Below are 24,042 nucleotides of genomic sequence, written 5' to 3' on the forward strand. Positions count from 1 at the left end.
TTAAAGTACAAATATCCAATCTAAATCTTCTTAAAAATATACTTAGTCATCTATATTACACTCTAACTAGATTGTAACATAAAAACATTTTGTCAAAAACAAAGTTTGAATAATAATTTGATTCTGCAACCTTTTTATACACAGGCTGATTTTATATCAGTGCTTTCGCCTGTAAAAAAGTAAAATTGACGAATCATATTTTCATATTAGGTTCACAAAATCTATGAATCATTTTTATTTTATTAAATAATGTATTTTTTTCTCATTGGACACAAATTTATTATTAGTGATTTGACAAGATGGTTAAAAAAGTATTTCAAATTTTAGAGACAGTAAATAGAACGGATCAATCGCTTTCGTATAAAAGGCGTATTTGTACCGCATTTGTTTCTTTTCTCTTTGTCATGTTCCTGATTTTTTAGATACAAAACAAACCTATATTATCAAGATTTAAGAAAACAACAGTTTGGTGAGTGTGCGAGTATATAAAGGCAAAAAAAGCTTTCGGCGCGAATCTTTTGGTATAAGCAGCAAACAATAATGATACATAAAATGGTAATGACACTGGGTCAAAATTTGCCCCTTTCAGCTGTCGATAAAATACAGATCTAACATAAAAAAAGCATAATTAGAATTGAATTATCTTATGTCCTAATGAAAATTTGAACAGAACTGAAATGCTAACTTCTGTAGTCCACGGGTCTTCCATTTCTACATATAATAAAGTAACGTAAAGACACCATGTAGCCTACCTAAACAACTGAAAGTATAGAGACTCGAAATTAGGCAGACTTATTCCTTGCATCAAGGAGGTGCATTACCAAGGAAATTGCTGTAATTGCCACAGAATAGAGACCTAGTACTTTTTTTTATCGAAAAATAACATATTCTAACCAGATGAATTAAGTCATATTGCATGCAGTCAAAATAAGCAAGCAAGTAGGTATTAAGATGTACCTTTTTCTCTTTTAGTTGAATCCTTTCCTTTGAGCACCGAGCAAAGATCTTTCCAGACGATACGCAAACATAGAATATGTAAATAGGGGCTTTGTGCTTTATAAAAATTAAAAACTACACCCTCTATTTTAGGTAAGTAGCTTTGAAACTGATTTTATTTTGTATTCTTACTTTTGTTCTTCGATCTCTAGTGGAGAACCATTATAATTGGAATTTCTTTTTACATTATTTTTGTAGCTTTCTTAAATAAGTATTATTTCCTATACCTAATAATACTAATAAAAATATTTCAAAGAAAGTTTACTGTATCTTGCTACTTATATTCAATCTTATTTCCATTGTTCTAGTTCTGTTCAGATTTTCGCAATGCAGTACAATACAGCTTCAATTTTGTAGCCGTTGATAGTTCACTTATCGCTTGACTGAATTACCTTTGACCGAATTACCATTTGCTATACTACTTAGTTGATCGAAACCTTTTCATGTGACAGTCTAACTGAAATGCCACTGGCAAAAAGATTTTTGAGAGGGTTTGCTTACCGTTTAGTCCAATTTAAATTAAAAAAAAATAAGGGTGACAAAATAGAGGTAACTTTTTTGCTTCTCAGTGCATTTTTTTAAAATCAACTTCTTTTAAGTAATTTTTTCTTCAGTTTTTTTAACCATTTAGGTACCTACTTAATACTTAGACACTTACGATCTTTTTTGTTAAATAAAATTTCCAATCCAATTTTCTATCAAACTATCATTCGGTTAAAGGAAATTCTTTCAAGCAACACACCTCTCTTGCGTCTAACGCGCTACCCGTAATAATTAGGTCCATGGGAGAACTTGTCAGCTCTTCGATCGATGATGACCAGATTGGCGGTCTTCGCCGGGAACCCGTGGTGGTAGACCCACTTCTTCCCCCCCTGATGACCCTCGGCCGACTGCTGGGTGCCACCGTGTCTCCCGTGGCCATCATGGCCGCTGGACGACTTGTGACCCTGGAAAGTATTATGAGGATTAATCATCATCATCATCATCACCATCAACTTCCCACTGCTGGGCACAGACCTACTCTCAGAATGAGAGGGCCTGGGCCGTAGTTCCCACGCGGGCCAAGAGCGGGTTGGGAAGTTCACACACGCCATTGAATCGTTTCGCAGATTTTGTGCTGGTTTCCTCACGATGTTTTCTTTCACCGTAAATGATGACGATGATGAATAAAAGATTGCAAAATGCAAAGTACCTAATACTTACATTCTTTTTAAATGAAATTATTTTTTCTTATGAAATGGCATTAAGAGTCGTGCCGTGTACTTTAAAAATTAAAAAATAAACAATTACTTATCGCGGGAAGTATAAGGGCAATTTTTTAAAGCATTTAATTTAATATTTTAGCTATTTTGCTTTATTTCGTCGCATGAAATATTGGAGAAAAGCACTATACATACATGCCTCAGCGGAAATGGCAATTCGTGGATTCGTATTTATTGAAAACTCAACTCATCCACGAATTGCTTTTTCCCGGCCTCGGCAGTAATGTACTATTAATTTAGTAATGTAATGTAATAATTATGAAATGTAAAAAAAATATTATCGTGTATTCTTTGAGTATTTATCTAGAATAAATACTCAAAGTGTAAAGTAGAGCTGTCGTGTAGCTCAAATTTGGGCTCTACAGGAAATCAGCGTTGCTGCACCCACTGTGTAGCAAGTAGCAACACGTGCTGAGCTGATGGAGACCTTTTCTCTTTATATAGTAATTCATGACAAATAAAAGGTACACACTAACTGAACAATTGTTTTAACTGTTCCTATTTCCTTTCCTCGCAATCCCCATTTTCTCCTCGACGTGTCTATCCACCCTCGCTGTACCGGCTCGGGTGACTATATGAACGTCTTGGGTAAAATGGCTTGTTTTATGCTCTTGTTGTACAATCTAATATTATTAACAAGTCCAATTTAGGAAGTAAAACTATCGTGCATTTCGATCACGTCCATCGTTACCTACGTTGTTCATACATAGGGTTAGTAGGTATCTAGTAAATGAACAAAGCCAAATTTCTATAGTCCATTTACTAGATTTTTCATTCCTATGAATGAACACGTAGTGTCCCAATACTAGTTCAAAGAAACAGAATCGTTTTCTATGCAGAATCTGAAAACACAACCTTAATACGATTACGTTAACATTTAATTTAGGAAAAAAACTATATTGAGCCGACACCAGTAAATGAACAGACTGTTCATTTACTGGTTTTAGAACATTTGATAAGCCAGTAATGGAACACCTAAAAATATCAACTTAACCGCAAAATAAGCCACTAAAGAGTACAATTATAGAAGATTTAACTCTTAATCTAACCAATAGCTAAACTTTATAGTGGTATACATGAAATAAGCAGTTCAAATGTTACTCCAAACATGCACTGTTCTTATTTGGGATCTAATTTTTCCATACAAAACTTCAAAAGCAGAAATACGTGAACTTCAAACGCCTGCCATGTTGAAATTGGTCGAAAATAAATTTACCGATTGTTGCCATTGCATAGGAAATCGAGTTGCCGGTAAGAAAAAAAATACGACAGTTGGTGGAAATGGCTATATTGCTTATTTTAGGCAAAAAACGTGATTTTGTTCATTCACTGGGGGGGGGTTCATTCACTGGAGGGTTTACCCTATACAGTCAACAAAAAGTATGTCAGCAAAAAAAGCTTGTATTAAATTTTTTATGTTTAACAAAAACTTATTCTTTATTTTTCTCTCTTTCTAATGTAATGGGTTTACCTTATGGCCGTGTGCATGGCCTCCTTTCTCGAAGTGGCCGGACTCTCCCTTCTTGTGTTCGTGGTGGTCCGCTTGGACGTTGCCCTTCTTATAATGACCGCCCTGAGAAAAATAACGATTAAAATATTTATAAAATGCGACATGAATCTTATTAATCCTAATAATGATAGAGGCTTTGTGAGCTGCAGACCTGAGGCCGTTAAGATAGTCATGAAATCTGTCATTTGATTGCGATCGCGAGAATCAGAAACGTTAGGCTATACGGCGTCTGTTTATGTTTTGTTTTTCTATTTTTACCGGGTGTGGCCTGTAATGCGAGCAAAAAATTAAAACATAGATCGTCCTCGTCAAACAGAACAACATTATTTCAGCGACTTTTAAAAATAATGGAGTCCTTGAATTTTCCTTTTTTCATACAAATTAAATACTGCTATCAATGTACGCCGTGATGTCGCCTGTCACCCTACAAACATCAAGTATTTTGCTTCACATGCTTCTTCGAATAAACTTGTGTAATTAAAATTAAAAATACTAATTATTTTTAAAAGTCGCTGAACTAATGTTGTTCAGTTTGAGGAGTATAATCTATGTTTTAATTATTTGCTCATATTACAGGCCACACCCGGTATAAATTTTTTGACTAAGTATTCTAATTTCATAATTTTGTAAGCTGTTGTAATGCCTGTGTGGGGGCATAGTGATGCCAAATACGTTGTAACAACTTGTGTACCTAAGTACATTAAACCACTTATCTTGACAAATAAAAATACTATAACATCGACTTTGAGACTTCGAGAAAAAGCTAAAATATGATATATTACACCCAACTTACGCTTAAACCCCTTTAAGTCCGCTTTAAAAAAAACTGTTTCGAATTCGATCTGTACCTATAATCATCGAACTTGTCACAAAAGTACCCCGGACCTAAAGTACCTATGGAAAATGTGGTTTTAGTTAAATATCCTGAGATTTTGATATGTTATAGATTTCAAAGTCCTGATCAAAAGTCTCTAACTACCTCTGTCTCTGCTACCTCTGTTTCCGGGTCCTTTTCAGAGTTTAGTTTAGTTTTTTAGACACTTTTGATCAGGACTGAATTCTATAACATATCAAAATCCCAGGATATTTGACTGAAACCACATTTTCCATACTTTAGGTCCAGGGTCCTTTAACGATATGACTAAGTAATTGGGTGAAAAATTAAATGCGGCCTGTAGAAAAAAACAGTCAGACAGACACATGATTGAAAGCAATTTTTTACAGAAACGTATCGCTCGCGCTTCGCTTCCGCTCAGTAAATTATAGAACAAAAGTTTTTTGATTGCAACGTGTGCATGTGTTTAGATGAGTATCTTAGGACCAACTCAAATACCTACTACTTATTTTTAACCCGATATCGGTCCGTTCCCGGTATCGTTCCGTTTTTTTTTTCTTTTGAAACGCGGAACCCTAAAAAATTTGGGGTTAAAATCGGTCTAACTTGTTTGTATCTGTGGAAAAACGCGTATTTTCGACTTTTAGCCCAAGTGGCCCAGGTACTTATAATAAAACCACTTACCCCCGACATTTTTCTTATTAAGTACCAACTTGTAAAAATTAAACTTAACGAAAAACATATCAGCAAAATTATTTTCACAGAACAGGTGATTTAAAACTTTAATTAGTGTTACCGTGCGCTAGACCATAGATGAATTAACTAATAGAGTGTATCAAGAAGTATGATTAGTAAAAATATCGCCGTGGAGGGAGCGTCAGGAAATAAGCGCGGGAGAGGGGTAGATTGCGTTCAGGCATTTATGTTAAGGGCGCACTACAAGTGCTATTTGGTGTGGGCAAAGGCAATCCGCACTGAGCCCGCGTGGGTATTACCACACAAGCCCTTTCATTCTGAGAGGAGGCCTGTGCCCAGCTGTGCAACGTATATAGGCTGGGATGATGATAATGATGAAAGAAAATTGCGTCGTGGGTGTAGGCTATCCATTTCTGTAACTTCTCAAAGATTTATAACTATATTTTAACTATTTGATAGGTCACGCAATATCAGTTATAATATTCACTTTCCTAACTGGGGCCCGTTAAATAGGTATATAATGCAGAACCATCACATTGGTTTGGTGAACAAATTAAATCTCATTTGTAACCCTAAATAAAAATTATGACCACATGTACATTCGAAGCCCAAAGTTACAACTTCACGTTAAAGTTAGTTTTAGTCAGGGTAGAAGGTAAAGTAGCGAATATACCATGCTAGTTGAATCTCATTTCATATTTACATTAGGGAATGTATACTTTAGTTTAATCATTTTGTACCACTATTTACAGGAACCTTCACATGACCTTCAATCCATGTGAAGATAAAATTCTTCATGCTTTGTGTAGTTTTAAGCCATATCGAAAATACAAACTGAAATATAAATGCATAGAAAAACCAGAAAAATAAGACCAGCGCTGGGAATCGAACCCAGATCTTCGGCATTCCGTGCCACGTGCTATACCACTACACTACCATTGGACAGTGATACAGACACGAATTTCTCCTATGCACCACATATCTCAGCTTGTTTGTATTCTTATTTAGTCACTTAAGCAGCGACATTAGCGACACCTATGCTGTAGCCCTCATCGAGAAACTTTCAGCACCCCATTGACACTAAATTTGGAATTGAAATAAAAAATACAAAAAGATTCCAAAAAACAATCTTAGTTTTAAGCCAATATAACCCTCACATACTTATCACGTAATACTCTACAATGTACACTAATCAATCACAGAGACACACAAGACTTTACTAACCTTACAGCAACTTGCATTCCAAATTTCCACTAGTAAAGACACAAAACTTTTAAAAATTAAAAATTGCATTAAAAGTCATCTAAAACGATATGTTTACTCAGGTATACCTTTACTTGCCCGAATTTCATTTGCCCAAATTTCATGTGCTATAATATTCAACCGTCATAATATTGTTTCTTATAAATTCATTTTCACTACTCATTGTTTACCATATTAATCAAATGACAGAATCTTTGTTTCCCATAATATTAATTTCAATAATTTCATTTTTCATAATCATCGTAAGCCATAAGTATCACATGCCATAATATCATTTGCCATCCATGTAAATTATACTAATAAATCCCATACTTCAAACAAGCCTTTGAATTAGGTAAATTTTAATCACAAAGATTACGTTTGGTAAGAATTGCGACATTTGATTTTTCGGAGCAGAAGCGACTCGGATAGGTTAGGTTCCGAAGGCTAAGGTGGGAGCGAAGCGGAGCGCTGCGTAGCTCCCGCCTTAGCCTTCGATGTTTGGTATTTTTTTTATAGTAGCCCGAATAATAAAGATAATAGATAGATTAGTAATAGAAAAAAACAATTTTAATCAATCATAATCAAAATAAACACTATGTAGTATGGCGTTTGAATATTCTATTAAATAATATTATTGCACTTAATAATATGGAAAACAATACGTATTGCATTCGTATCATTATGGCATCTAATTTTCGGGAAAATAAGAATATATCAAATAAATTTTCTAGTAAACGAAACATTCGGGCAAATGAAGTTTCGGGCATGTGAAGTTCGGGATAATGAAATTATGGCATATAACTTTCGAGCAAACAATAGATAACCGTTTACTCAAATCCTTGTTCCTACACAGAAATTTACTTTTATTATTATTTGTTATTGCTACTCTGTTGGACAATTCCTCTGTGACAGAAATAAAACATTAATAAGCCAGCGGTTTAAATAACGCGGTATCAGGTAGCTGGGAGAAACTAACAATGTAATTTTTAATTAACTTCTACGATAATCTAAGAAAATATCTTGCAGCAATGGGAGACTCTTTCAAGTCCAAGTTTCGAGATTAAAAATTTCCCAGTTTAAAAAAGCTAAAGTTGTCAAGTGCGTGTCAGGATCGCGCATTGAGAGTTCCGTAGTAATTTAAAAGCAAGCAAATATATGTAAAATCCTACTAATTATTATAACTGCTAAAGTTTCTGAGTAGGTATGCGTGAGTGTGTGTGTGTGTGTGTGTGTGTGTGTGTGTGTGTGTGTGTGTGTGTGTGTGTGTATATATATATATATATATATATATATATATATATATATATATATATATATATATATGTATATTTGTTACTACTTCGGTCTAAAACGGTTGGACAGATTTGGATGAAATTTGATTTGTAGCTGGAAAAGTGCAAATTACAAGTATAGAGTCAGAAAATAAGTAGAATTACTGGCTCAACAAAATATACGAATTTTGTAATAATTATTTATGATATTTGATAATAAATGCAATAAACTCATTTAAAAGTAGTACAATAGGGATTTCATTGAAGTACTTACATACGTAGGTAGTAAATTTTTTGTTTCTTTATTTCCCTCCTTTTTTCTTTTTTTATTTAAAAATAAATTAGATGCAAAAAAGACAGTTGGAGTGTCTAAGGTTTTCATTTATTTAATTAACACCTTGTAGGTATTATCTTATCGCTTAAAGCTTTTACTTTGTAAAGCTTAGTAAAATATCACTAACCTAGATTTGATACGTACAATTAGTACCGCCCGCAACTTTGAGGCGCCATTAAGGCTCTGTTTAATACAACTCTGTACAGTCAGCAAGTAAATATCATTTTAAATTAACTTAGCTATCACTCTGTTTTTTTTTAAGATTTAAAATTTGCTTAAGAATGTATGAATTGTTATTTAAATATTTCATATCTGGTAATTTATATTGCTAGCGACCCCGCCGCGACTTCACGTACGAATGTGACTTTGAAAATAAAAGCGGTGAAAACATAAAGCATACAACCTCTTCCTCTCTTTCTATCTTTTCAAAAGAGCTGTCGAACTATGTGTCACACGTTGATGCGAGTTGAGTGTGCGATGTGATTTTTTTTCAATTTCTGTTACGGGTATGGAGTGCCCCCTCTATAAATATTTATTTTTGTAATTTAACTACGAAACTAAATAGCAACTTTAACAAGACATCTGTACTCCAAATTTCATTGATATACATCTTGTAGTTTTCGAGTAAAATGCCTGTGACATACGGACGGACGGACAGACAGACAGACGGACTTGACGAAACTATAAGGGTTCCGTTTTTGCCATTTTTCCTCCGGAACCCTAAAAGGAAGGATTTCACTCAGCATTTGTCGATACATGAAATGCAAAGACGCTGATTTTCAGTGAATCCGTTCAGACAATCACAAGACATAAAGGTATCGTAACGTAAAGCATTCAAAAAACAACAGAAGCGCAGTGTGCAGCTGTATTCAAATATAATACATGATATTATAATAAACTAGCCGTTACCCGCGACTCCGTCCGCGTAAAATTCGGTTTTCACTATCCCGCGGGAACTACTCAATTTCCCGGGATAAAAGCTGTCCTATGTCCTTCCCCGGGGCTCAAACTATCTGTATACCGAATTTCATCTAAATCGGTTCAGCGGTGATGAAGTAACAAACAGACTTACAAACTTTCGCATTTATTACATTAGTGGGATAAAAAACAAACAACTAAATAAATAAATAGATTCACTTAGCCGTGGTGGCCTAGTGGTTTGACCTATCGCCTCTCAAGCAGAGGGTCGTGGGTTCGAACCCTGGCTCGCACCTCTGAGTTTTTCGGAATTCATGTGCGGAATTACATTTGAAATTTACCACGAGCTTTGCGGTGAAGGAAAACATCGTGCAAACCTGCACAAACCTGCGAAGCGATTCAATGGTGCGTGCGAAGTTCCCAATCCGCACTGGGCCCGCGTGGGAACTTATGGCCCAAGCCCTCTTGTTCTGAGAGGAGGCCTGTGCCCAGCAGTGGGACGTATATAGGCTGGGATGATGAAATAAATAGATAGAATAGAAAGATACTGCCCTGCTGACTGTGCCAATAAAACAAGCGTTACGTAAAATTCTCCATAACCACCTATTTCTAACCAGTTGCCTTAACTGTCAAAGTTTGCCAATGACATGCGGAAACAATTGAATGTGGCTGTCACGGCTCGGCGCGCGTTGTAATCAAGATTGAGAGCTCTTGCGTTATGCTGACGTGGCATTCATTAACTAAGGTGACATTAAAGTATGAGATCCTGTCCTTGAATTTTGGCAAACGGACTGGTGATGTACCTTTCATTTTGATGTTAAGAGGTTCCTAAACTTTCACAGCTTGCAGCATATATATGTAGTATCTCCCTATATATACTGTATATACTGTAGTCTTTGGCTTGCAGTGCGTCTTTAGTCTTAGGGGCTGTTTCACCATCCATTAATTAGCGTTAACCGACGGTTAAATGTGATGCCGTCTCCGTTTATTCGAACAAAACAAATAGAGACGGCATCACACCTAACCGCCAGTTAACACTAATCAATGGATGGTGAAACAGCCCCTTAGTATCATTTCAGAATAGGGCGCCTAGCTAGTCGAAATAGAGTAGGTGCATAAATATCTGATACGACTCTATTTCTAGGGAAGGAAGGACATGTCAGATATTTTTGCACGCTCCGCTTTGGCAGATATTAATGCTGGTGACTGTATATTACGTTATTGAACTATATAATAATAGTAATATAATAATATTATCACGGGACAATTCACACCAATTGACCTAGTCCCAAAGTAAGTTAGCAAAGCTTGTGTTATGGGTACTAAGCAACGGATATATATAATTATATAGGTAGATACATATTTAAATACATATGAAACACCCAAGACCCGAGAACAGACATTCGTAATTTTCATACAAATATCTGCCCCGACACGGGAATCGAACCCGGGACCTCAAGCTTCGTAGTCAGGTTCTCTAACCACTAGGCCATCTGGTCGTCCAAACTACATCTTATCCTATTATAAATGTGAATGTTTGTGAAGATGTGGATGTTTGGACGTTTGTTACTCAATTACGTCGAAACCGCTGAACCAATTTAGATTAAATTCGGTATACAGATAGACTGAGTTTCGGGAAGGGCATAGGATAGTTTTGGCCCGGAAAATTGCATAGTTCCCACGGGAACGCGATAACTGAATTCATAATATCAGGGGGTGTCCAGCTGTTTCTAAGTTGATTAAAGTTGAGTTGGTGGTGGTTGTTGAGTTGGTTAAGTTATCTACAGGATAGAGAGCTAGCCAGTTTTTTTTCTACGGGGGAGAAGCTGCAGAATGAAACTAGTCTAGTATCGCATTCATCAAATAACTCCTCCTAAACATAATTGTCATCTAATGACAATAGGCAAACTAATCTCCTAACACAGGTGTTCTCAAGCGATCCGGTGGCAGAGTTGCTACATCACCACGCTTTTGTTAGCACTATGGTTTTGACAACTCCTGAATTGGCAATGTCAAAAAAAAATTTAGATATACAGCCAATGTAAGGCAAATTAGTTTAGAAAAAAAACAGGTGATAATTGAAATTATAGTGTTTACAAGCTTTTATTTAGTTTCACCTGTTCCGTTGTCTGTCTGTCTGTAATCAAATCTTGCAAGTTAAATTTGACCAACTTCCAGTAGTCTGATTGACTTGAAATTTGGAATGCTTATGTAAATCGCGTGACAATACAATAATCTAGTAGTGACATCCTGGTAGTCCAGCCAGGATCGTCTTCGCAGGACGGAACTCTTCAATGGTTAATAGCATTGACTTGAAATTTGGTGTGCAAATGTAGTTTTGGTGACAATGCAAGTACAGTCAACAAAAATTACAGTCTAAAATACAAACTGAAACATAGATGCACAGAAAAACCATAAAAAGAGACCAGCACTGGGAATCGAACACAGGTCCTCAGCATTCCGTGCTGCGTGCTATACGGCTACACCACCACTGGACATGGAGTACAGACATAAATTTCTCCTATGCACCACATATCTCAGCTTGTTTGTTTCTTATTTAGTCACTTAAGCAGTCTATGTTTCAGTTTGTATTTTCGATATGGATTTTACGGGTGACCGTAAAAGTTCACTGGTATAAATTGTATAAAATGTTACAATTTATTTAGAGAAATAAAGTTCTATAAACATACTTAAAAGTAACAAAATTTGGAGTTGAAATAAGAACTACAATAAGACTCCAAAAACCAATCTTAAGCAAAACGTACTTCTAATTTTTTTTTTTATGAAACACGTTTAACGGTAATTTTATATCAATACTAAGTTCCGTCTTTAAAGAGTTGGATTCCGAACCGGAATGTACTCAAAACATTTGTAGCTCAATTAAAAAAGGATTTCGTATTTTATACGGAATCTTCCAAGTTTAGGTATATTCTATACCTTAGGCTGCTATTTACTCTTAAAATACTAATAATTCTCAAGCAAACTTAGCCGCTATAGTTTTCCTTGAAAGTTTGATATACTTACTACCATTCTGAATTTTTACCGGTTTAGATTTTAGAGGGGGGGGGGACGCTCGATTTTAATGAAAAGTTGAATATTTTGCAAACAAATCACTGAATCAAAAAATCGTTCTAGCGACCCCCCAATGACAACGATACCCCACACTACAGGGTTGGATTAGAAAAAAAAAGCACCCCCACTTTATGTCTATGGGAGGTACCTACACTAATTTTTTTTTTAATTTTAATTGTACTATTTTGTCGGCATAGTTTACATACGTATTCGTCCAAAATTACAGCTTTCTAGCATTGATAGTCCCTGAGCAAAGCCGCGGACGGACAGACAGACAGACATGGCGAAACTATAAGGGTTCCGTTTTTGCCATTTTGGCTCCGGAACCCTAAAAACGTAATTGTAGGCCACTGGCTGCAGAACTTGGGGTTCATTATGTGGTTCCTTGTAGAGAACTAAAACCCTAGGCAGTAAATAGTTCTGTAAAGTGAAACACAGATGTCGTTAGCTGCTACCCTTGGAGCGGAATGGGGCGCTAAAAAAATGCATTTGGAACTAAAACTTGCATTATTCAAATCATAATTGTAAAAAAACCATTATGTTCTAGCATAAATTTGATTCCCTTTGAACTGTACATACAATTTGCTTTCGTGCTGTCGTGGAGTAGCAAGATAATTTTGCTGTTAATTAAAGGATTGTAGGCTGCATGAAATTACTTTTTACGCTCTAGTGCATAAAGTAAAATCTTCCTCTAAGATCAAAGCAAGGCAAAATATAATACAAAAATGTTTTTAAGAGGGGCTCCCATGCAACTATAACCTAACCAACAAAAATTTGAAAACCCCGACTTTGTCACTGCAAAGTTCAATATCTCAAAAACGGCTAAACCGATTTTGATGAAACATGTCTAAGAACCATCGCTAGAAAACTTGATTTCAAATAAATACAAACCGCATTAAAATTGGCCCACCCGTTCAATAGCTACGGTGCCACCGACAGATACACAAAGACACATAGCGGTCAAACTTATAACACCCCTCTATTCGCGTCGGGGGTTAAAAAGGGAGTGCGGAATAAAAAAATATTTGCATTGTTACTATCCAATTTCCTCGTAATGGAAGTGAAAGCAGAGTATCGATCATAAAGCTCATTTTACTCTCGACTTAACTATCAACCTGTAACTGCGGATCAGGTGGTAAACGTTTCGGGTAAAATGGCGCGTTTTATGTACTTGTTGAATAATCTTCTATTATTTTTCAAAATGAGAAAGTAATGGGCATTTATTTTGATTACTAAAAACATTTTTAATCACGACTAAAAACCTAATAATTAGATTCATAGAACAAAAAAAAACGTCTTTATTATTTTAGTCAAATTAGTAAAACTTTTCGTCCACCTTAAGTACTAACACTATATATTATATACTAACACTATGGATTCAAAAGTCCGCAATAAATGATTTGTATTTGGCTTATGATATGACACAGTCAAGATGAGTATAAAAAAAAAACATTTTAAGGAAAAAATAGCCCACATATAAAGTCGTAACAGAGCAGCCTAGTGGTTTGACCTACGACCTCTAAATAGGGTTCATGGGTTCGAGCCTGGTACACTTCTGAGTTTTTCAGAATTTATGTACGAAATTACATTTCAAATATAACATGTTTACGGTGAAAAGAAACTTTGTGAGGATGTGTGTGAAGTTACCAATCCATACTGGACCCGCGTGTGAATCACCAACCAAGTACTCTCATTCTGACAATAGCCCTGCGGCTACAGTAATTAAAGTAATAATAGCTTAAATGAAAGTGAACAGTTAAAAGCTGATTAAGAATTAACGACGCCATTTAGGTGTCAGCTTTTACGAGATACGTTGACACAAAAGTACTGACTCAAAGTGGTTTTGTGACATATTATGTCATTTCACTTAATAAGAAAGCAAAAATGATTCCCATGTTATGCATTTGCCTGTCAAATAAACCTGGTGAAATGGTATAGTGTATTATGATTGGTTTTTTGGAGTATTTTTGATTTTTTTATTTCAACTCCAAACACGCACGCACGCAGCACGGATTGCTGAGGACCTGGGTTCGATTCCCAGCGCTGGTCTCTTTTTCTGGTTTTTCTGTGCATCCATGTCTCAGTTTGTATTTTCGATATGGTTTCACGGGATACCCGTAAAAGTAACAAATTTGGAGTTGAAATAAAAAATTCAAAAATACTCCAAAAAAACAATCATAATTTGATTGCTAGTAGCGACATCTCTTGTCTGGGTGAGCGGTTGGTTCCGAAAGAGTGTGACGTCTCTCGATGAGGGCGGAACATAGATGTCGCTAGTGCTGCTGCATAAGTAGCGTAGTAGAAATAAGCAACCTGAGATATGTATGCATAGGAAAAATTCATGTCTAGATTCCTGTCCAGCGGTGGTGTAGGGGTTATAGCACGCAGCACGGATTGCTGAGGACCTGGGTTCGATTCCCAGCGCTGGTCTCTTTTTCTGGTTTTTCTGTGCATCCATGTCTCAGTTTGTATTTTCGGTATAGTGTATAGTGTTATAGTGCAAGAATATTATCACCGAATCATTCTCAAAAAACATTACAAACATTGAAGTGCGTGGGGGTCCATACTTAATATTATAAATGCGAAACTGTGTGTTTGTATGTTTGTCCGTCTTTCACGTCGAAACGAAGCGATGGATCGACGTGATTTTCGGCAAGGAGATAGTTTATGGGCCAGAGAGTGACATATGCTACGCTACTTTTAATCCCGAAAAAAATGAACAGTTCCCGAGAGAACAGCGCGCGATTACTGAATTCCACACGGGAGAGGCCGCGAGCAAAAGCTAGCTGTAAATAAATTAGAAATACTTCTGGCCAAAGTAGAGACACGTTGTATAAAATGTTATTATATCGAAAATTATACTAACGTGACAATACAAAGAGTAAAAAATACACGTCTTGTTTGAAAATACAAACTGAAATATAGATGCACAGAAAAAACAGAAAAATAAGACCACCAGAGGACCTGGGTTCGATTCCCAGTGATGGTCTTATTTTTCTGTTTTTTCTGTGCATCTATATTTCAGTTTGTATTTTCAATTTCGGTTTTACGGGATGACCGTAAAAGTAAAAATTTGGAATTGAAATAAAAAATACAAAAAGATTCCAAAGAAACCAATCTTAATTCACGTCTTGTTTTTCAACACGCGATAATCCCACAGAACAGAATACGAGTAGAATCGAAAAATGACCAAGTTGTATGCATTTCCCAAATGCACATAATCGTTTAGTAACTACAGCTCAATAAGAAACAAACAACGATAGAATGAGGACCAGGAAATGCATTCCGCGTGCACTTTTAGTCGTCATATCTTCCGAGAGGTGGCGGTGTAGCGCGATGCAACTCGGTAACGGTGGTCCGATGCATTTGCATACAACATCCGGGCCGGTGCAACGTGCACTCTGTAATACATCTGTCTTTTCATCCATTGAGAAGTGGCCTATCAAGTATTTTTGGGGTGTACGGCTAGCATTTTATTGAATGTGGTCGTATCTTGAAACAGATCTTTTAACCCTTTTCCAGGCATAGTGTTGCCAGATAAATGTTGAAATATATTCGACCTTGCTAAATTTACAATACCTATGGTACAAAATCAATTGAAGTGAATATTATTTCTTTTTAAATAAATCTCTCATAGGCTGACAATATGTTTTTTTGACTAATTTTGTGGTAACGTATCTAAATTCGCGAGGCCTGGAAAAGGGTTAACATATTAAATAGCTAGTGCCTGTAATTAAATCTGTTTTGTTGTTGTTTTCAGTTGATTGGATAATGTCGTTTTTAAAGTAGTTCCAGTTCTTTATTGTATCCTTTCTCCTTCCACTCGTCTCTGGCTTCAACAAAATGTTTCCAAATACGTCTATTCTCCAAAAAAAAAGACGATTTAACAAAATAAAACTCAAGAGGTACCATCAGCCAAATAAGTGATCTATCAATTTTTAAACAAGTTCTTTTCTTCCTAAGGCACTTGTCCCACCGCCGACGATGTGCGAGAAGCGAGTAGAGCGAGTAACTAGAAACGAGTGGGCGAGCAGCGAGAAGCGAGTGTAGTTTTGTCGCTCGGCTGTAAGCGAGTGTTCGCGTGCGACGGGCGATTACTCGCTCCACTCGACTCGCTCGTGCGGGGCGGCCGCCAAGCTGTCGTCGCTGAGTGAGTATCTATAGCTCCGCTGAGCTATAGATACTATAGAGTGCTATAGAGCTATATATACGCGTTTTATAGCTCTTGTCGCTGCGACAAAAGATGTACGAGCGAGATCTCGCCGACAGTGTGAACAGCCAGCGATCAACTATTAATATATGTGTCACACAGGATCTTATATCTTTTGTTCGTTTCTTGAGCGAGAAAATAGTCGATAGCCAATCGTTTCCTCGCTGGCGGTGAGACAACTGCCTAAAGTCGAACTTTCAAGTTGACAGACACGTCTATTGGCATTATTGTTTTATGACATGCAAACGATTATCAGCTTTAGGGTGGTAGACCACATATTTTGCTGATGGTACTTATCAGTTCCATCTAGTGACAGAACCCGGGACTCAAGCTTCATAATTCGTAGTTAGTTACTAGATGTTGGTGATGTGCTTCGTTAAAATCAAGGTACGCAGAACAAAACCCGAATTGAATTCATAAAATTAGCTAAGTACTAGATTAATCGATCGCAATCATGAGTCAATTTATATGTACTACATTTGCGAGAGTGCCTAGTCTAGAACTTATTATCGAAAATACAAACTGAGACATGGATGCACAGAAAAACCAGAAAAAGAGACCAGCACTGGAAATCGAACCCAGGTCCTCAGCAAGATTTTCTTTTAAAAACAGCGTCGCGTAAATGACACAATATGAAATTTATGAATCTAGAGTAGACTTCGAAATTAGGTAAATTAACTGACTTAGCAGAACATAATAATACGATTATTTTTATATTATTGCGGCATTAAAGAAAATGCAACATACTGACTTGAAATAAAAAAAAAACTGTTGGGGTTTCTGAGGTTCTAAAATCGAAGTTCGTATCGTACCGCCCCTCTCACTCTCATATTAAATAATATTAGTGTAAGCGGGACGGCAAGATACCAAGTTATACTGTTGCACTGCGTAGTTTACGGCGTGGCGTTACCTGAAATAGGGTTTGCATATCGAGGAAAAGCCGTGCCGTAAGCCGCGGTGGCCTAGTGGAAGCCGTGGTGGCCTAGTGGTTTGACCTATCGCCTCTCAAGCAGAGGGTCGTGGGTTCAAACCCCGGCTCGTACCTCTGAGTTTTTCGAAATTCATGTGCGGAATTACATTTGAAATTTACCACGAGCTATGCGGTGAAGGAAAACATCGTGAGGAAACCTGCACAAACCTGCGAAGCAATTCAATGGTGTGTGTGAAGTTCCCAATCCGCACTGGGCCCGCGTGGGAACTATGGCCCAAGCCCTCTTGTTCTGAGAGGAGGCATGTGCCCAGCAGTGGGACGTATATAGGCTGGGATGATGATCGAGGAAAAATTTAATGATTTTTTTTGGCGGTAAGTCTTACAGAGATACGGTTGTTAAATCTTGCAAACAGATTTTTTTATGAGGGAGCATTAAACCCCCTTCCCGCTTCAAGGGTATTTTTATAACACCGTGTTTATAACCTTTATGTGAGTGTCTAATCTCTATGTGAGTTTAATAAGATATCTAACTCTTAGAAATACGTTATTCTTTATTTATAAAAGAACGGATAAAAATTGCGTTGTCTAGACACACGGAGAAGGTGTTCAGAATGTATAATGTTTAATCTGGTGGAGCAATTTTTCAAAAGTTATTCATATGTTTATTAATAAAACGTGGTTTGAAAACACTATGATACTTATTGTTAATATGGTCAGGTCTTTGCAGACTATATTATTCAGTGAAATCTTGTTAAATTTTTAGTAAAACAACCTGTTATGTGCAAGTCGGACTCCAGCACCGAGGATTTCGTACAGTTTTGTAAGTATCTATTAATATCCGTAAAGCCGTGGTGGCCGAGTGGTTCGACCTATGACCTCTCAAGCAGAGGATCGTGGGTTCAAACCCCGGCTCGCACGCTTCGAAATTCATGTGCGGAATTCCATTTGAAATTTACCACGAGCTTTACGGTGATGGAAACATCGTGAGGAAACCTACACAAACCTGCGAAGCAATTCCATGGTGTGTGTAAAGTTCCTAATCCGCACTGGGCCCGCGTGGGAACTACGGCCCAAACCATCTTATTCTGAGAGGAGGCCCGTGCCCAGCAGTGGGACGTATATAGGCTGGGATGATGATGATGATGATGTAATGCCTGTGGGGGTACATAGTGATGCCAAATACGTTGTAACAACTTGTGTACCTAAGTACATTTAACCACTTATCTTGACAAATAAAAATACTATAACATCGACTTAGAGACTTCGAGAAAAAGCTAAAATATGATATATTACACCCAACCCACCCTTAAACCCCTTTAAGTCCGCTTTAAAAAAAATGATTCAAATTCGATCTGTACCTATAATCATCGAACTTGCTCACAAAAGTACCCCGGACCTAAAGTACCTATGGAAAATGTGGTACCTATGGCAGTGGGACGTATATACAAAAAAAATAGATAGTTACTAACTGACATGTACAGACAGACACATAAAACGGGTAAGCACTAGTTTTTCATAATTAAAAAAAATGACTTAATTTTTTGTCGCTAGTAAAAAAAAAATTGCCTGTGAAAACTGAACAAAAAAAACTTGAGCTAAAATAAAAATCAAATTAAGTCTTGCAGATAAATCAATGTACAGGATGTAGCAACGCGATTGGATTTCAACAGAAGGTGCAGGGGTGAAATTGTATGCAAACAGTGCAATGGGTTCGACGTGAAATCTGTAGATTCGAAGATAACCGGTGTAATTGGCCGTAGCCGTTGCGAAACCGGAACCATTAACGATGAATAGCTGTTTATAAAGCTTTTGATTTGTTTTGCTTTTGCTTTAGAGTTAGAAATGAAGTAGAATTACTGACTTAGCAAAACACACGAATATCTTGAACATGAAACTACCGTGAGACTCACTCATATTAAATGATATTATAACGGATAACTCACGTCTTAAACCGAGTTTAGCTCGATATGTTTCGGGCTGTTTCTCCTCCTCCTCCTCCTGCTCCTGAGAGGAAGGGCTACGAAATAGCCCGAAACATGTCGAGCTAAACTCGGTTTAAGACGTGAGATCCGTTATAATATCATTTAATACACACGAATATATTTTAAAATAATGAAGGGATTCAAATATAAAAGCAATCAACTAACTAAAAATTAAAAAAGTTTTCAGTTATTTAATTAACACCTTGTATATATGATGCGACTCTATTTTTAGGGCCGTTAGGTAGTGTTAGATATTTTTGCACGCTCCGTTGTGGTAGATATTAAGCTGACTGTGAGTCAAAAGAAAATAAGATTTTTTTATAGCAATGTTATACAACCTTTATTAGTTGCTAGGAAAACTACTTCTGTCAAAAAGAAGTTTAAAAATATTAATTAAGAAAATGTTACCTAACTCATTATAATTGTCGCAAAATAAAGTGCATGAAAAAAAAACTACGGTAGGGGGGTCGCGAAATATTTCTTCATATTAAAGGGGTCGTGTCATGGAAAAGGTTGAAAAACACTGTTTTATAGGATCAAGTCTGTTTGTTTGTCAAGACTCTTTTTCTAAAGAATGCTTGGAGGTCATTATCTTCAACATCTCGGCCTATTACGCCCCGCTGTAGGGCACAGGCCTCCTCTCAAAATGTGAGGGCTTGAGCCGTAGTTCCCACTTGCGCACAATGCGGATTTTGGCTAAGGCCATATTTTTATATTGGTACTTTATTTGTTAGCACCTTATATTGAATTGGATAAGCGGAATTGGTCCCCAGTTGGTTATAAAAGTTTATTATAAGAACCATTCTACATAATTGTAAAGATAAATCATTGTAATCTAAGCCATTCAAAGGGTTGAATATAATACTTTTTCACTATCAAACTCTGAATGTTATTTCCGTCGTTTACATTTACTTTTATGGTTTTTCCGTTAAGTTTTTTTTTATATACTTACTGTAACTAGAATACAGTAAAAAAAAAAACAGAAAAGATGAGACCGGGAATCGAACCTGGGTCTACATAATTCCGTGACGATCGCTTCATCATCACCAAGCATCAACAAACGCGACTAAAATCCCCAATGAGTTCTTGAGACAGTTATTATATTTAACTAACCTATATCCACGGCTTTACATGTGTAAACAATTATAGAACCAGCAATTGAATTTGCATTTCATGATTTCGTTAAAATTTCGTTTGGAATTCCTAAAAACGCGCTGAATTTGAAGACAATTTGAAGACAACCTGTATAAACAATCCTGAACACATCAGTAGTTTTAGAAAAAAAAAAAAAACTTTGCTAACTTACCAACTTATGTTCTTTCTCCTGGTTGTATCCGCCATGTTTCTCCTCTTCGGCCGAATCCCCATCTTCTTCGAAGAACTCTACATTCTTCTCGTATTCTTCTTTCTTGTGGATATCGTGACTTCCTTTCGTGCTGTGCCCTTTCGAATGTTTCCCTGATTCCTCGTACTAATAGATTTATGAGAAATTATTAGAGTAAGTGAAAATATTTGCAAACGATACTGTCTAAAACACTCACAATTACAATCGCATTCACCATTTCTTTCTACCGCTTTTTTGTACAGCTTGACAAATATTTATTTATAAGAACTTGCACAGCATAACGGTTAAAACTAAAGCACTGAGTAAGACACAAAATACAAAACCAAAACTAGTACGAGTAACAAAAAAATGAACATAAAACTAGATATATGAAGACAGACAACTCATCGTCTCACACAACATCATACATTCAACACACATTCCTCCAACGACCAGCAAACACGTCACACTTTGGTGGTGATGCAAGAAGAGCATTGGATATAAATGGTGATCGCGAATGTAACCGTGAGCACAATCACAGTAAGGCAGTTATGACCTCTCAATTAGATAATATAACTACCTGGATTTTCAGCCAAATGATTGCAGCAGGCGTGATTACCCAAGCTTTTGGGGTTAGCATAGCCAAATATTTTTTTAAATTTTCTATTTTTGAAAGATTTCTTATTTGCGTGAGTATAATCATGCTCCCTCCCCTGTAAAGCTACAAGGCAGGGGGGGTCATAAAAATGGCCACTGGACTGTGGTGGTCTCGGAAGTAATTATCAGTGAAAATTACAAGTTTGATTCCTGGGTCAAAATGGAATCTTTTACTAATATTTTACTTTGGTTTATTTTATTTGCTAGTTTAAAATAGTTATAAGAATTGTAAATAATTTCTGTTTATAAAAAACTGCCTAGATTCTTGCGGCGTATTCTTGGTAACAATAATGGTATTTCCGAAAGTACTGGTAGTATAAAAAAGTGACATTAAGCTATTTGTGGCTTCTTTACAGAATAAAAGTTTTAATTTTTTTTTTAATCAAACATTGACTTTATATTTTACTCTACGAACATTATACAACCAGAAGCCCAAAATTTCTTTAGTGCTATCATTACCTCATAGTGAGGTTTACTTACAAACTCCCAAAGAAACCCTCAAAATATACCAAATTATTACCTTTTCGGAACCTCATGGATAAACGGTTAACCTTTAGCTACTTTGGTGTATCCATTGCCTATTTTTTACCATACCTTAGCATGCTTCTTCCCATGCTCCTCATGATGATGCGATCCATAATGCTCCTGCCCATCATGGTGTTCTTTTTTGAAGCCGCCATGGTCCTCATACTTCCCTAGATGGTCTTCCTTGTCGTGGTGCCCCTTTTTAGTTTTGGAGTCCTTGTGCAGGCCCTGAGGAGTTGAAAAAAAAGTTACCTGTTGTCATTTGGGTTAGTTATGTAGACGACATGGTAGTTTTTCAGAGGAAGCAAAGTGAGAAAGCAAATTATATATTGTGCCCATTATACTTTTAGAACTTTATGTATTTTGATAAACACGTTATAAATAAGATTTTAAACAGGTTTTAATTATACAGTCAAACGTTAAACACAGCGAACGAAAACTTTCGTAGTAGTCGTCACATGAGTAAAACTACCTACTAATTTTGGTTTATAATGAGACATACATATTATGAGATCAACATAAATTATATAAATGTATGAGATTTCCCATAGAACATTTCATATGTGGTTTATTATAAATCTATAATATAATCGTATACCTATTGTTCTATGGCGGCCTGTACCTTAGTAAAAGGCCTTTGAAATGAATAATTTATGCATATTTGAGCCTGTTTAATAATTGCCTGGGATTCAGTACAACCGTACAATTTGGGAGACGTAATTGACTTCTAAAGTTCTCATTCCATTACTATGAGTTTTCGGTACTAGGCGACATCTGTGAAGTGTCGAGAAAATGTCACTTTACTCCTGTCTGTACCCCTGTTTGTAAAATTTACAGATTCTGCTGTACTTATCTGTTCTTTGATCAAAACCGTGACTTAACTATACCTACTGTTTTCGTCAACATTAAAAAAACCCACAACTATAATTTCAAAGTTCAATATCTCATAAACGTAAGAATATTTTTTAATAAAACTTGTTAAAAACCATCTTCATTAAACCCAAACCATAATATACCATAAATATCGGTTTATTCGTTTGGGTGCTTCGAGTATGATGTCACAGACACAAGACTCTTACGAGTAGCTTACTGTGAATACAATGAGTATGTATTCAGTTGCGTAAAGAATTTTAGGTACAGTCACCAGCACCAATATCTGACACAACTAAGGCTGGAAACAGTGATCGACTGACGGTCAGCGCTGACCATCGGTCAGCGTAGCTATATCTATGCAATTCTATGAATGCACACACAGCTACGCTGACGGTACGAGCGTGATTTGGTGCGCGCGTACGGTCGGTCGAGCCGTCGGTCCGGCTCGTCGGTCGCACGGCGTCGGTCGACCGACGAGCTATGAGATTGTATGGATGCGTTCAGTGCTTCGCTGACGGAGCGACCGACCTGTGAACTGTACACACGCGTCGCAGTTCGCCGTCAGCGTAGCACTGAATGAATTTTCGAAACCGACGGTCAGCGCTGACGGTCAGGATGTACGGTCAGGACGTACCGTCGGTCGAGCACTGTTTCCAGCCTAAGCGTGCATAAATATCTGATACGCCTCTATTTTTCTAGGGCCAGTAGGATGTGTCAGATATTTTTGCACGCTCCGCTGTGGCAGATGTTAATGCAGGTGACTGTACATCTTTGCATATTTTAGTCCCTTTGGTCTTTGGATCGAGAACTCGTAATTTCAAAGTCTAACTTTTAATTGCTTAAATTAATTCAATTCTTTTGAAATGATAGTCTTCAGTGTATTTAGAACACAAGTGAATTGACGTACTTCTTAGAAAAAAATCTCTAATACAAAATTAACACTTAGTACACCGGGTGTGGCCTGTAACAGGAGCATATAATTAAAACATGGATCATACTCCTCAAAATGAACGACATTATCGAAAATACAAACTGAAACATAGATGCACAGAAAAACCAGAAAAAGAGACCAGCGCTGGGAATGTCGGGAGCGGTTAGTTCCGATGGATTGTTGAAAGTTTCTCGATGAGGGCTAAAACATAGATGTCGCTAGTGTCGCTGCTTAAGTGACTAATTAAGAAACAATTAAGCTGAGATAATATGTGGTGCATAGGAGAAATTTGTGTCTGTACTCCTGTCCAGTGGTGGTGTAGAGGTATAGCACGCAGCACGGAATGCGTGTGGTGTGGCAGAACTAGTTTAAACTCTGTCATCAACAAACAAACCAAAATAGTTTCAATGTAATACCTTTAAACGAGCAATTCTTGTATAGGTATTGTATGTCTATATAGGTTGTATAGG

At 36.7% G+C, this 24,042-nt stretch overlaps 1 protein-coding gene across 2 annotated transcripts in view; it reads right to left on the bottom strand.

Moving 5' to 3' along the window:
* Positions 1-1,493: 1,493 nt before the first annotated feature.
* LOC141435663 (uncharacterized) overlaps positions 1,494-24,042 on the bottom strand; it is a 52,177-nt gene continuing 29,628 nt past the window's right edge. For both annotated transcript variants that reach the window (XM_074098403.1, XM_074098402.1), the window contains 4 exons: positions 21,838-21,996; positions 20,569-20,733; positions 3,730-3,831; positions 1,494-1,943 (listed from right to left, as the gene is read on the bottom strand). In XM_074098403.1, the coding sequence (XP_073954504.1) occupies positions 1,758-1,943; positions 3,730-3,831; positions 20,569-20,733; positions 21,838-21,996 (612 nt within the window). In that variant the 3' untranslated portion in view covers positions 1,494-1,757. The remainder of the gene's footprint in view (positions 1,944-3,729; positions 3,832-20,568; positions 20,734-21,837; positions 21,997-24,042) is intronic.

This window comes from Choristoneura fumiferana, chromosome 15 (assembly GCF_025370935.1).
Source record: "Choristoneura fumiferana chromosome 15, NRCan_CFum_1, whole genome shotgun sequence".
Taxonomy (NCBI): domain Eukaryota; kingdom Metazoa; phylum Arthropoda; class Insecta; order Lepidoptera; family Tortricidae; genus Choristoneura; species Choristoneura fumiferana.